Source organism: Numida meleagris, chromosome 1 (genome assembly GCF_002078875.1).
Source record: "Numida meleagris isolate 19003 breed g44 Domestic line chromosome 1, NumMel1.0, whole genome shotgun sequence".
Classification (NCBI taxonomy): Eukaryota; Metazoa; Chordata; class Aves; order Galliformes; family Numididae; genus Numida; species Numida meleagris.
The window spans coordinates 183,906,284-183,919,551 of NC_034409.1; the positions used below are offsets into that span (position 1 = coordinate 183,906,284).

At 38.8% G+C, this 13,268-nt stretch overlaps 1 protein-coding gene across 4 annotated transcripts in view; it reads right to left on the reverse strand.

Moving 5' to 3' along the window:
• Window positions 1–13,268, reverse strand: part of DEUP1 (deuterosome assembly protein 1) — a 62,639-nt gene that overhangs the window by 9,348 nt on the left and 40,023 nt on the right. For 2 of the 4 annotated variants that reach the window (XM_021382005.1, XM_021381998.1), the window contains 2 exons: window positions 12,894–13,194; window positions 6,642–6,798 (listed from right to left, as the gene is read on the reverse strand). In XM_021382005.1, the coding sequence (XP_021237680.1) occupies window positions 6,642–6,798; window positions 12,894–13,194 (458 nt within the window). Of the gene's footprint in view, window positions 1–4,138; window positions 6,799–12,893; window positions 13,195–13,268 lie in introns of those variants that run through there. The other 2 variants (XM_021382017.1, XM_021382011.1) reach the window with 1 other exon arrangement.

Here is a 13,268-nt window from a genome sequence, read left to right on the forward strand (position 1 = left end):
CCTGCAGACTAGGAGGCTTTTGAAATACAAAATTTGCTTAAAACTAAAGGAAAGAGTTTGGATAAACTGTTAAGGTTTGTTTTGTTTCCCTCCAGTTTGCAGCATTGTTGGGATATATGCACAGCAAAGGATGTGGACAAGATGGTCATCATCATATATTCAGAAGAGTTTTTACCACTGAGGGACCAGCTGGAAGTCTGCAGGGGAATCCCTCTGCTCACCAAGCCATACCCTGGCACTTAAATTGTTTGTGCTTCTGTGCTGTGAGCTGCTTCCTTCAATTGGAGAGCTCCAAAATGATGCCTTTGTAAGGGTCATTGCTTGGTCTGCATTGTCTCCCAGTTGCTTCTGTTCTCCCACACACCGAGTGCATTTCGTCCTATATTTATTTGGCTACAGTGGAGATGTGACAGTTTGAATGTTTTTGAAAGGAAGTGTTCAGCTGGAGCAAAATCTGTGCCTGAGGAAGCAAACAAAAGAGTGTGTACTCCAAACATGCATGTTCTGGAGGGTGCTTGGTTTCTTGGGCACCTAGAATGAAAGCACTTTCCTCTGACCTCTTCTACAGATTCCTTTTCCTCATCTTCCTCTTCCATCAGTTCCTCACTGAGGTCCTCCTCTCCTCCTTGTCCTGTGATACTCTCTCTGTATGATTAAGGCCAGGCTGGACGTGGCTCTGGGCAGCCTGGTCTAGTGGTTGGCGATCCTGCATTCAGCAGGGGGGTTGAGACTAGATGATCTTTGAGGTCCTTTTCAACCCAGGCCATTCTATGATTCTATGATTCTATGGTTTATCGAAGTCCTGAGCTTTGAGTGGCTGCTTTAGTTTGGACAGTTCCACCTGTAGGGTTTTTCATCAGCTCCAGCAATGACTTTGTAGATTTGCAGAGCTTTTCTTGAAACTGTTATTGTGTGTTTTTTTTCCCCTTCATTTTCTGCAAGAGTTCAGTTTGTGACACATAAGAGCAATTAACTGGCTAATAACAACAACAAAATAGGTAAAAGGTCAGCAGGGCTAGATAATATTTAAGAGTACTTCTCTAATTACATCTTTCACTTCTGCTTTTTTCTTATGCCCTTCCTTTGTCTCTTGTCATCTACAGATTCTTCAGGTCATGATGATCACCTTTTTGGAGCCAAATGTTTATTACTATGAACCTATAGCTTAATGCTAATAAGAGACTTTGTATTTCAGTTTCCTGAAATGTGCAATTTTACTGAGCACTAATTGAGAGGAAAACAGTATTACATGTTCAGTACTGTTCATTATGCAGAAGTTAGAATTGATTTCACAGTTTGACTCTTAAAAAAAAAATGTTTTTCTCTAGTAAACAATGAATGGATTCTGACATTTTCTACCAAGTTTCCTTTTGCTGGTACAGGAGAATGCAGATTTGAAAAAGTAGTATGAAGCCTCTGTAGACTGAAACTGTCAGAAATCACTGGGAAGTAATCAGGAAGGAAATTAATGGTGGTTGCCCAAATGTCAACTCTTCTGAACTCTGCTTAAGGTGTAACCGTGCTTCTGTTTTTTAACTGTACATATTGCTCCAAGTGTCAGTTGCCGTCAAAAGTGTTTTAGAAATAGGATTTCAAACTGTTTCCCAGCATACGGGAGCTTATGGGCAAAATTGAATGATTTACTTCTAGCATTTTACCAGAAAACTCACGCTGAGATGCTTCTTCTGCAGAGTCTTATGGTTTCCAAGAGAGCTCATTATCAGGTGAAGTCATTACAAACTTGCCATTGCCTTCTGATAAATCAAGTTACAGAAGCAATCTATTAAGACCAGTTTTTCAAAGCATAAATCAAATCTGAGTCAACCACTTAGAGATCAGGGTTTGAATGGAGATTTATGTCTTCAAAGTGCTAAGCAAAGAAGACTTGTGTCAAGTATCCTCACAGTGGACATTTGGCCGTCTGTGTTATAAATGGCCCTGAGTTCCCCAAACCAAGTGACAGAGGCCCATGCTCTGAAAGAAGAAATAGAGATGAATCTTAGCAGTCTTCTGTTTCCATCAAACTTCAAGAAAATGTTTATTCAAATCCTGATGGTCAGGAAATAGCACTTTTAAATACATACGGGAAATACAGTGCACTGTACTTTCAGAATGTTTATGTTGGATGTCCAGATAATATGTGCACAGGTTTAGAATGCACCCTTGGCTCCAGCAGATGTGAACTGGATCCTGCACTTCCATTCTGAGTTTGGACCTGCATCACAGAAACATTTCTTACCAGGAGAATATTGGGCATGTGGTCCCAGTCCAACACCTGTACCAGCAGAGGGAAACCCCTCTGTCCCCACACAGAGTGTTCTCATCATACCCATAGGTTCAGGTCTTCAGCTGATCCTGTCTTCTGTGTGCCACCTTTATTTGTATACGGTGGAAGAGTTTCAGCTACAAAATTCTTGTGGTGCTTAGGTGGGAAACAGAACCCAGGACTTCTGTTGGATTTGTTGTTCTGTCTGGGATCGTAGCAGGATTCAAGCCAAGCCTGTAAGTAAGTTCTACATCTGTCGCAGGCAATTCAGTGGCAGGAGGGTCCTGGACTTTCCTTGCACAGAGACTGGTTCTCACAGGATAACTGGGCAAGCACACTCTTGATAAATTTGATTCAAGGCCTCTAGCACTGTGGCTAAGAGTAGAGCACAGGAACAAAGCAATGGGATTGTTGGTTTGGGGTGCGAGTCGCATGCAGTCCAGGGGTGTTGGTCAATCCACTAATGGGATTTCAATGTGGTACATTAAGTTGCAGCCTATTTATAGATTTGAGGGTGCCTGCGTGATTAAAAAGTCCCTCAGACATGATGAATAAATAACTCTGAGATCTGAACCCCGCAGCAAGGAAAAACGAATATGGCACTTCCATGTTGAACAATTCAAAGAAGCTCTGCTATGAGCCATCTTTAACCTGGCTTTTTCCAAGCAGACTGCTTTGTTGGGGAAGAAGGCATTTTGCTTGAACAAGACACCTGATGGGAGATCTAGTGAGTAGCTATTTTGCATAGACTTAAGTGAAAAAAAAAAGTGATGGCAATGATATAATTGCTTGTTGTAAAGCTGCATGGGAATGTAAATCCCTTGATCAGTACAGTATAGTTGAGGTCCTTCACACAGCACTCATCCCGCTGCTTGACCTTTGATAGATCCAGAGGCAGAAAGCAGCAGGACCAGCTCCTGGATGGAGCCTGGCACACAACTGGGTGGACTGTAGCAATAGAAATGTGACAACTGCCATGACAGACCATGGAAATAATATCAGCTGGGGCTCATCGCGTTAGGCAGCCTATGGTTATGACTTCCTTCTCCTTCCCCCTGATTTTGTTTAGTCTGGTTGTGGGTGACTGAGTGCTGTTGGGCTTGATTCTGTGTGGTTACACCACCAGTAGACCAGGAATGACAAGCAGTCATGCTGTGATGAGAATGGTGATGTAGGGACTCTAGTCTGGACTGGATAAGCTAAAGCTATCATTTAAGTCTTCCCATTGGAAAAGCAAGACAATTGTGCCAGTTATTTCTCATGTTTGTCTGTTTTTGTGCTGATGTGGTGGTGCTTTGCTGCTGTTTGCATCCTGGGCTGCAGTGTTCCCATGAGTACCCACGTCCCAGACTACCCAGAGTCTCTGCGCTGCTCTTCTATTCTTCCATTCCTAAATCTCCCACACTTAAAAGAAGACAGTAAGGAATGAAGTAGGAAGAAAATGTGCTAAATGACCACTTCTCATGTAAGCTACTTTTAAATGTTTCTAGTCCACTGTTTCATTAGGGAACATTTTGGAAAGTGAATTGGACAGCAATGTCTTGGCAGCTCGTCCAATACCAACTATTTCAAAATTGCACCTTGATGAAACATGTTGGCAACTGTGTGTACGTGACCTCTGCTCTTCCTCAGCAAAAAAGGCTGGTGGCAGTCTGAACCATTGTTCTTTCATTTAAAAAAAGTCTTTCAACTGTGAGCCAAAAATGTTTTTCGGTGAAGCTTTGAAAAATCATAAAAGAAGTCCAGCAGCTTATAAGAATTTTCCACTGCCAGCTCTTCATAAAGTAGAAGAGCAATCTTCTGTATGTTTTGACTAATCCTTAGCTCCAGAGCGTTTCACCTTGTCCTCTCAAAAGAGCTTACAATTAATAATTCATTTCTTATTCATTTTTATTGGTACTTTCAGACATTTATAGCCTTGGACCCATCTGATTATTCTTTTAGCAATATGTATGCATCCCCGATCCCTGTTTGCAGGGATATAATTCTCAGACTTTATTATTTCTGCTGTCCATCATTCTTTAAAATTTTTTTCCCAGTAATGTGAAATGCCATATATTGTACAAACTGTTTCAGTCACGATAGCATCAGGGATATGTATTTTCCTTAACAAACCTCTCGCCAGCTCAAGCAAGTTTCTACATTTTAATACAATCAAAGCATTTCATCAATTTAAAATTTTAAAATATGCATTTGCATTGAATTTTACTCCTAAGACTGTATGTGTAGCAATAACATCTCTCTTTCAGAAATACTACTCCTAAGTTAATGATTCAAAGGTCTTTCTGCAGCCACACGCAGGTGGCACCGCTCAAGGACCTGCGGTGTGGCTCTGAGTCGACTGCAGCAGAACTGGGCCCTTGTTCAAATGCGCGCTGTGAGATTAGCAGCTTCTGCTGATTTTGGCCGTGGAAGAGAAAGGTGATCTTTCAGTTAAAGAGGTGTTAAGAACCAGGACTTTAATCCATACTGACTCAGCACATTTTCAGTGCAACGTGCTCTGTGCAGGAAGTACAGGTGAACAAGCAGGCTCTTCGGGCACGAGCGCTTTGCAGTTTTCAACGCTTTTCATGTAGAGGTTGATTATACGCTATTCCACAAAAGCCAAGCTGAAACTGACTCTGGTGTTTCATTAGCCAAAGTTAAGAGCTTGGCCGGATCTTAAAAGGCTAGAAAGAAAATCTTACTCATTTTTTTATAATTTCATTCATTCATTCTACATAATCACACAAACTTGTATTACAAGCGGGATCCTTGGAAAGTTAACTGGACTGAGGAGCATTCCTCTAAAGATCTGGGGCATGCTGACTTTTTTTTGCATGTTTAAACCTTGAAGCATCAAAAGAATCTGGCTAATTGGCTAATAGCCCTTTTTCTTCTTCCGCTTTCTGAAAGATTTGCTTTTTGATTCTGCAAATCTTTCCTATCTTAAAGTTTAGCTTCATTTAGAGAGGTTCCTAAATTTTCTCATTAGTTCTTTCAAAAAATCCAGATGCATCTCTCCTTAAATTGAGGATGGATACATATTTAGTTTGTTCAAATGTCCTTTCATCTTTTTATTCAGTCTTCATTTCTCCAGCTGAGTCTAGCAATTTCCCTGAGTTTTCCTGTAAAGAATCTTTGATGCCCTCATTTTCATTACTCATTTTATTGCAAACTGGTATTTAAAATCTTGGTATTTTGTGTGTGATGTAGTATATTTTGTCGTAATGGAAATATATCTTGCAAAAACAATTTACATTTTTGCTGTGGTCTTGAATATCAATAACACTTGTTTTACTCACGCTGGAGCTGTGTGACAGTCTGGTATTATTTTTATCCAGATTTTTCCAGGAAGTTGGCAGCAGTCTATGCTGGAAAGCACTTCTTCAGTATCTCTTTCACTGAAATTGGTGGTTCATCAACACTGCCTGTAATTTGTTTCGCTTACACAGCAATAGAATCCAGTTTGAATTGCAAATAAAAGGAATCTCAACATTATGCAGTTTTTTAGCATATGGAGTTGAATTAGCTCTGCTCAGTTTTATAATGTTTTTCTAAGTTGCAGAAAAATATAAGGAATTCAGGCCATCTCCAAAGACTCATCACAAGTCATCTGAAGTAAAAGGCTTTTCCCTATTCCAGTGTAGTTAAACAACAAGCCAGTATAGTATCAAAATCGTTTGAAGGTGCTTTTGATGATGGGATTTAAAAATCTTAAGTATTAATGTAAAGCATGGAAAGCACCTGAGATCAGACTCAGTCCAGGTGAAATCTATAGGTCTGGAAAAAGGAGCAATAGAGGTGGCTTCAAAGTAGCTTTGTGCTTTGTCTGCTTGTGTTCCTCCTACAGTACTGCATGGCTTTACAGCGTAAGAAATCAAAAGCTCAAACTTCTCATTTCAAGAGTCCCAAGGGCTATTTCTATAGCCAAGAATAACCAGAGCATAGATAAGCTCTTAATGCTAGGAGCTATGACATAGCTAAAAGCCCTTATAATTCTTGTTCTGTGCAATCTAGAGAAGTTCTCTTGGCTGATTATATTTTCAAGGAAATAATTCTACTTACTAGCCCTTGTACACCACAGAATTGAAAATATCTTACTTAATGTACAGTGCTGCAACAGGCTCTTGATTTAACTGTGCAAAAGAAAACTGTATATTTTGCATTATGTCTAGGGTACAGTGTTTTGTAGTATAGTCAGGTTATGATTTATCTAAATCTGGAAGATAAAAACTTATTGAAGCCTTTATGTTAAGCCTTTATGTTAACATGCTTCTTGCAATGTGCCTAAAGACATTATTAACTTAGTTGCACATTTTAGTTTTAAGAAACTCTTCAGTGATTACATGTGTTTTTATTTTCTTAGTTGTGTGACTGGCTTAAGTATGCTTACTTTGCTGTAGCCCGGTGTATTTTTTAAGAGTGTTTTCAGAAAGTCTTTGCAGTTCTTCAAGGTGTGAATTTAAACGTTCTTCAAACTCTTTGGTATGTCTCTCTTCCTCTTGAAGGAACTTTTCTGTTGTTGCAAGGAAGGATGTCTCAGGAGAAGACTAAGAAGTGCACAGAAAGACATGGTTAGTAAAAAACAGCAAGTACAACAACATGCTTGCACTATCCGTTTTTAAAACATCTCTACACAGAGCAGCTAATAACTCTAATTCTTTGTATCTCTCAAAAAAACCACAACTTTGAAGATATGTTTTAAAATGTGTTCAGGTGCCTAAGTAACATAATCTGAACGTGATGTTTAAATGCTTCTGACATTCACAACGTTAGGATGTAGATTTTCCACTGAAAATGTAAATATCTTGTCAGACAGAATTACAACGCTGCAGAACCTCCAAAATTTGGATCAGCTAAAGGTCATGTCAGTCACTTGTGTAATTTAGACCAGGACAGAGGACAATAATCTGTTCTTTGGAATGACAGAATGTAACTTGTGTTGAGTACTGCTGATTGCCGCCTGTAATTTTCTCTCTCTAACTCTCTTCCATCTCATGAGATAACTTCTGAGGAAAGGAAGAAAACCTGTTCTCATTTCAGTACTATCAGCATCAAGGCCTGATGTTCTGGAGAATGTGCCAAACTGTGAGTAGGTCACTGAAAAGTCTTCTTTCCATTTAATGGGCATTTAGCAGACCGAAGCATAAAACATATGAAAATCAGTTTTAAAATGGTTGTCATGGAACTTAGGAAAAGACAGGATTAAGTCTTTGCTGGAAGCTGGAATGAGTTCTACATATGTAAGAAGCATTTTTTTTGTTAATTATTTTTGCTAATATTTAAGATCCATTCATTTGAATGTCTTTATAAAAAAACCCTCTTCTTTATCGAAGGAAATCAGGCTTCTTTAAATAACTTCAGTGTTTATTTGTATAAATAAGTGCAATTTTATGACTTGTATTTTTAACAGTTAACTCAAAAAAGCTTTGTAGAGGAGCTGTAATACTGACTAAGAGGAAGGTAGTTTTCTGTCTTTATATGGCTCTGTGTTGAGAAAGATTATTAAAATTTATTATCCTAATTAGACTGCATATTAAAAATATTTTTGTAACTGATAGAATTATTAGCCTAGAATGTCTGATTTTGTTTTTCCTAGACAAAATGGAGAGTTTTGTAAAACGGAGAGTTTATCTGTTAATACATCAGGTAGGAATGGCTCCAAATGACTTAAATATCCAAATAATTTGTGGGAAGTGCCAGTTCTATGACACCTGTACATTTTTAGCCTAAGATCCTTTGTATCAGAATGACGTATTCTCTATTTCCGCAGCATTTACAGGCAGATTCAGTCTTTGCTTTCAGCTTGGTTTAATTCTGCCCTTTAGTAGCTTTTCAGGCCAAAAGATACTACCTATATAATACAGAAATGCTTTAAAGCACTATTCTATTCAAACTGTTTGCAGCAGACCTTGAGATGCAATTTAGGAATTTCCTTTAGGAAATCCCTTTACTTTTCAAACTGCAGCAGGGAAATGATAGTCAGAAATAAATTCTGGATGTAATACCACCCTTCTAGATTAAGCCAGGCTTTCTGGACGTACATAGTTCTTCAAATGAAATTCACAGATAAACAGAATTTTCCTGTTCCCAGTGCCTCCAAAGTAGTGTTTTAACAGAGTGGGAAGAAAGCGACTTAATTTGCTACATAGGGATGAAGAACCTAGACGTATTGAATCTCCCTGTTCCACAACATTCTTCTATTAATCCCTGCGCAAGCATTGATCTTCCAGTGCTTCAGAAACTCTGGAGGGAAATCACCTGCCTTATGTTTTTCCTTATAAACATGCACAATTTCACACTCACAGATCATCATTTTTGTTAGAATTCCATGGACACATGCATTCTTTCCTCTACTATCATGGGCTAGGTCCTATAAATATTTCCTTGTCAAGTCTGAGTTCGGCAATAGAGTTAGCAGTACTCTTCTGAAGTATGTTAAGAAAGCCTTTGCATTACAAAGAAGAGGATCTATATGGAGGCTTTACTTACAGAAACACTTTGTTACTGTTATTGAATGCCACCTCTGAAAGCACTGAGTCAATACTGAGCAAATAAAACCCTTCCAAAAGCAGACTGATATGAGTGCTAGCCTTCAGAAATGTTGTCTCAGGTTAAGAGAAATTCCTTGTAACGATGTTTACAATTGATGATTTGTCATTAGAAACACACTGGCCTCATGACCAAGCCACCTGATAAACTACTAGTGTCCTTGGTTTCAATGGATACTTTGATGTGTTCTCTTGAAACACAATGTAAACCCCAAATGAAACATTTCTGAATTTACTCAGAGTTGAGGGAAGAATGTTTATCACTCCGAACAAGCAGATGATGATTCCTTATACCTTCGTATCCTGAGGGTAAGACATCGGTGACTATCATTTTAGATAGGTCCCTAATGCACTGTTTTTATGCACTTTGAGAGAAGGTTGTTATCTACACAGGTCTAAAAGGCAAAAATTTCTTGTTAGCAAGTAAGCTTTGCTTTCCAAGGCTCTGATCTGTTCTTTCATTATGTTCTGTATTATCTTTACCTTCTGTGCCTGGAAGGAAAACCATCAAGAAACTGCTTTAACCCATGTGTCAGATGAGACTCATAGTCTTTAGTTTTGAATTTGTTTTCCTCAGCTAACTCTTCTTTTTTTGTCTTTCAGTTTTCTAACTGAAAGCTGCACAGAAATGGGATTATTGGTAAGATTTCAACCTAACTTTTTGGGTAGTCAGGCAATAAGGACTCTACTTTTTCATTACTCCTGTGTCAGCTGACCCCATATTTCCTTGGTGTAGACCAGTAATGAGAATCACCTTTTTGCCTCATTGTTTGCTGGAAATGAAGCAAAACTTGATAAAGATGTCAATCTCCACATGTGATGCGTGAAATACATTTTTTCCTTAGACAAGAACAACACAAAGTGCTTATGAGTTAACTGGATTGCTGGGCAGAAACACTCCAGGAAGCCAGACCTATTCTTACTCAGAGTAGTGCCTAATTAATTTGCCTAGAGTTAATCTTTCTTGCCCTATGAGCCGTGCCTACATTCTTGGCTGCTCATTAAGCAGGGTGGAAGAAAGCATCAACATTTGGGATAGTCTAACATTTAGTGGTCTAATCATGCTTCTAGAGCATTAGTCTTCCCACGTTCAGTCCCTTCAGCTTCCCAGGAAAGTTCTTGTAACAACAAGCCTAGGAATTGATCTGCCTAATTTTATCCTCACTGTGGCTAAATCTGGGGGCCTCTTGGGAAACTAACTCTACACTGTAATACACCTTAGGCAGCAGGTAGAGATGCCTGTCTTCTAAGAAAAATGTGCTTCTGCTCATATTTGAAAATAAAAATCAAGATGGCTAGGATATTGTCAAGCCACAGTGGAAGGCATTTGGTGGACCTAAATACTCAAACTTCTACACACCTAAAAAGTGAGAGGCATGGACCATGCTAGGATCAAGACTGTCAAAATCATTCCTAATAATGCCCAATGCTAGAATTTCCATACCTTTCAATTTCAATTTATTCAAGTCATTTCCCATCCTTAAAGTTAGAAAATTTCCTAATGCTACAGCCTTTCTTGTCTTATACCAAGTCTTGAAAGCAAGAACGCATGATGTATGTCCATGAACAGAAACATGACAAAGTATTTGTGACTAAAGGTTAAAGATCCAGATTGGAAAGCACAGTGTACAGAACAGCTTGCTCCAGCTAATAGAGAGAAATTATGTAAAATGGACTATTCTGAAGCTGCAAATAAAACTTATTAGCTATTTTTCCATGTCATGGTTTTTTTTTTTTTTTTTTTTTTTTTTTTCTATGGGAAAGATTAAACTTGATGCTAGATATTGGACTGTTCTACTGAATTGTCTTCTCAGAGACTGGGAATGGTTCAAGCAGCCATTTTGTGAAGGTGTTCTTTTCCAGAGAAGAATGCACCCTAAGGTACCATTCAGGCCAAGAGTATCTATTTCAATTAGAAAGCCTTGAAAGAAGAACTTTTGAGATTCTGGAAATTTTCAGTGAATCCTAGCTGAGGATTCTAGTTTAAAGGCAGGAGTTTTCTGTAACCTCTAAGAAGGAATGTGAAAGGACAGTGGCTCCAGTGTAACATTCATTAAGGTTGTTCAAAGATTCTCTAGTGGGAGAAGAGATATAGGTCTTTGTCAAAAGAGAGACTATTTTCTCTCTTCTCTAAATACTAAAAGAGTAATTTTGGTAGGTTTCAGAACATCACTTCCTGTTCTGATGTTTTCAATTAGTGCTGCAATGTTCTTCAGAAAAAGAAATTTTGAATATACTGGAGATTTAACTTACGTGAAACATCAGTCCTGAAAAATCTGCCAAAGAACTCTGATTTACAATACACTACATTTTTTCCTCTTTTTTTTTTTTTTTTTTTTGGTGATGCAATGGCTTTCCATTCAAACACAGAACTCTGGAGTAACAGACAGCTGACTTGTCTCGCCCCTAAAGCTGTAGTATCCAATGTCAGTCTGAATGATAATTTAATTTTGTTGATCTTCTGAACTTCTACCTGCTTTGATCCCTCTTATTTGGACATAAAACTCTGTATGAGAAATATCCCCTACTTAATAGTTTCATTTTGTACTTTGCCCACACATCTGCTGGCAAGTGTTTTCCTCATAATGTAGTCAATTGTCTTGTCCTGAGTGCCAGCTGGGAAATAGTTTCCCTATAGATTGCAAAATTGTGTCAGAATGACACAACATGGGCTGGTTGGAACCCGAAGCTTTGTGCCCCGTTGTCTCTGTCTGAAACTTCTTAAGAGGATGAGGATTGGTGTTTATCAGACTTCCCTGAAAAGTCCAAACAATTCTTTTTGCTACTAGCAGTTTAAAGAGGAAAACTTCCAAGCCATGAGAAACTGAAAGCCATGCACTTAACATTTATATGAAACACAAGAAAATAAAAATGGAAGTGAGGTCACACACTCAGGACCATGTGGTTCACTGCCTGTTCTCCATCTGCTGGGACACAGCTGCTGGGACCACGGACAGCGGAGGGCTGCACTGCAGTACCTCTTTTCTCAGGCAGGTCACCACTGAGCTGCTTCCTACCTGCAGTGACATTCCAGCAGCCATGTCTCTGATAGGAGAGACACATTTCTGAAGTGAACAGCAGAACTGGGGTATGATCATTGCAACCTGCTTTAAGATGACTTAGTGTCACATTGCCTCTTCTGCCCTAATTACTGTGTCAAATGGCAAGAATATTGCCTACTGGTTCTCCCCAGTGAATGCTGAATTACAGTCTTTCATGTTTTTCTCACAAGAGGACTCAGCCACACACAGTTCAGGATCTCCTGGGTACAAAGAAGCATATATCACAGCTGGACAGAGAGATGGCTACAGTCTGTTCCTCATTAACCTGTTAGTACTATTAAGTTTTGGTGTGGTCACACAGTTCGAGGTCTGCTAAATTTTAAAGAGGAAAACAATAGTGGCCTGTAGTGGATGCCTAAGGAAGAAAAAAAGATACTAAGGAAGAGTATAAAATTCGAAGAATTCTGGAAAGCTTTTCTTAAGAATTTGCCATAGACGAAGTGGGATTTATCCCACTTTTCATGGATTTTGGTAATCTGCATCCTGTGAAGACTGAAAGAAACAACTCTGCATTAGTACTCTTCCATTTCAAGAAAAATAAGGATTACAGCAGTTATCATTTCTGTTCCTTTCTGAATCCAACAGCTCACACATAGTTGCTGCAGTTCTTCTAATTTCATCCATCAATTAAATGCTGTAGAAACCTGATTAGTCTAGCAGCATGTAAAGTGTAATTCTGCAGGTATTATGGAAACAAACTTAAAGCAGAGTACCCCTGCAGAAGGGAATATGAAGCAGAGTACTCCCATACAGAAGGCAATGAGCTAAATTGTAGAAGCCTGTCCCGCAGTCACATAATGGCAGGTAATTATCATCACTGTTAACGGTACACAATATGGCCCAGTAGGGGATGTCTAATATTCAGAAAAACTGCAGTTATTTTAGGATAAGGTATTTTCATTTTTGCTGGGCTGGCATTGAATAAATAATAATGACAACAGAGGTAATCTAATTTTTGGCTCCTCCAAGATTGCATCTGGTCCACAGAAGGATCTTTGAGAATATCTGTATTATAGAAAAACAGTTACTTACTGGTAATTTGATTTCTTCTGCATCATAAGCATGGCTTAATAAAGTGCCCATTCTGCCTTTTTCAGGAAACAGTCCACCAAAGCACAAAGAATATTCTGTTGGTGCTGATGGAGATTTATCATCTAGTTCCTTTTCATGACCTCTGTCAAGTTTATGATAAGATAAAGCACGATCACTTTTGGAACCGACGATATCACCTTGGCCATGTAAAGTAGGACTACAGCTTCTATGGTATCCACTGGCTGTGAATATAGCAGGCTGCTGAGGTTTCGTATGCCATTCATCTTCCTTTTGGAAAGTTCTAAAATAGCAATAAAAATTGAAAATCAAAATATGAAAAGCAGTTAAAACTCAAAGCTATCGCAGTGAAACCAT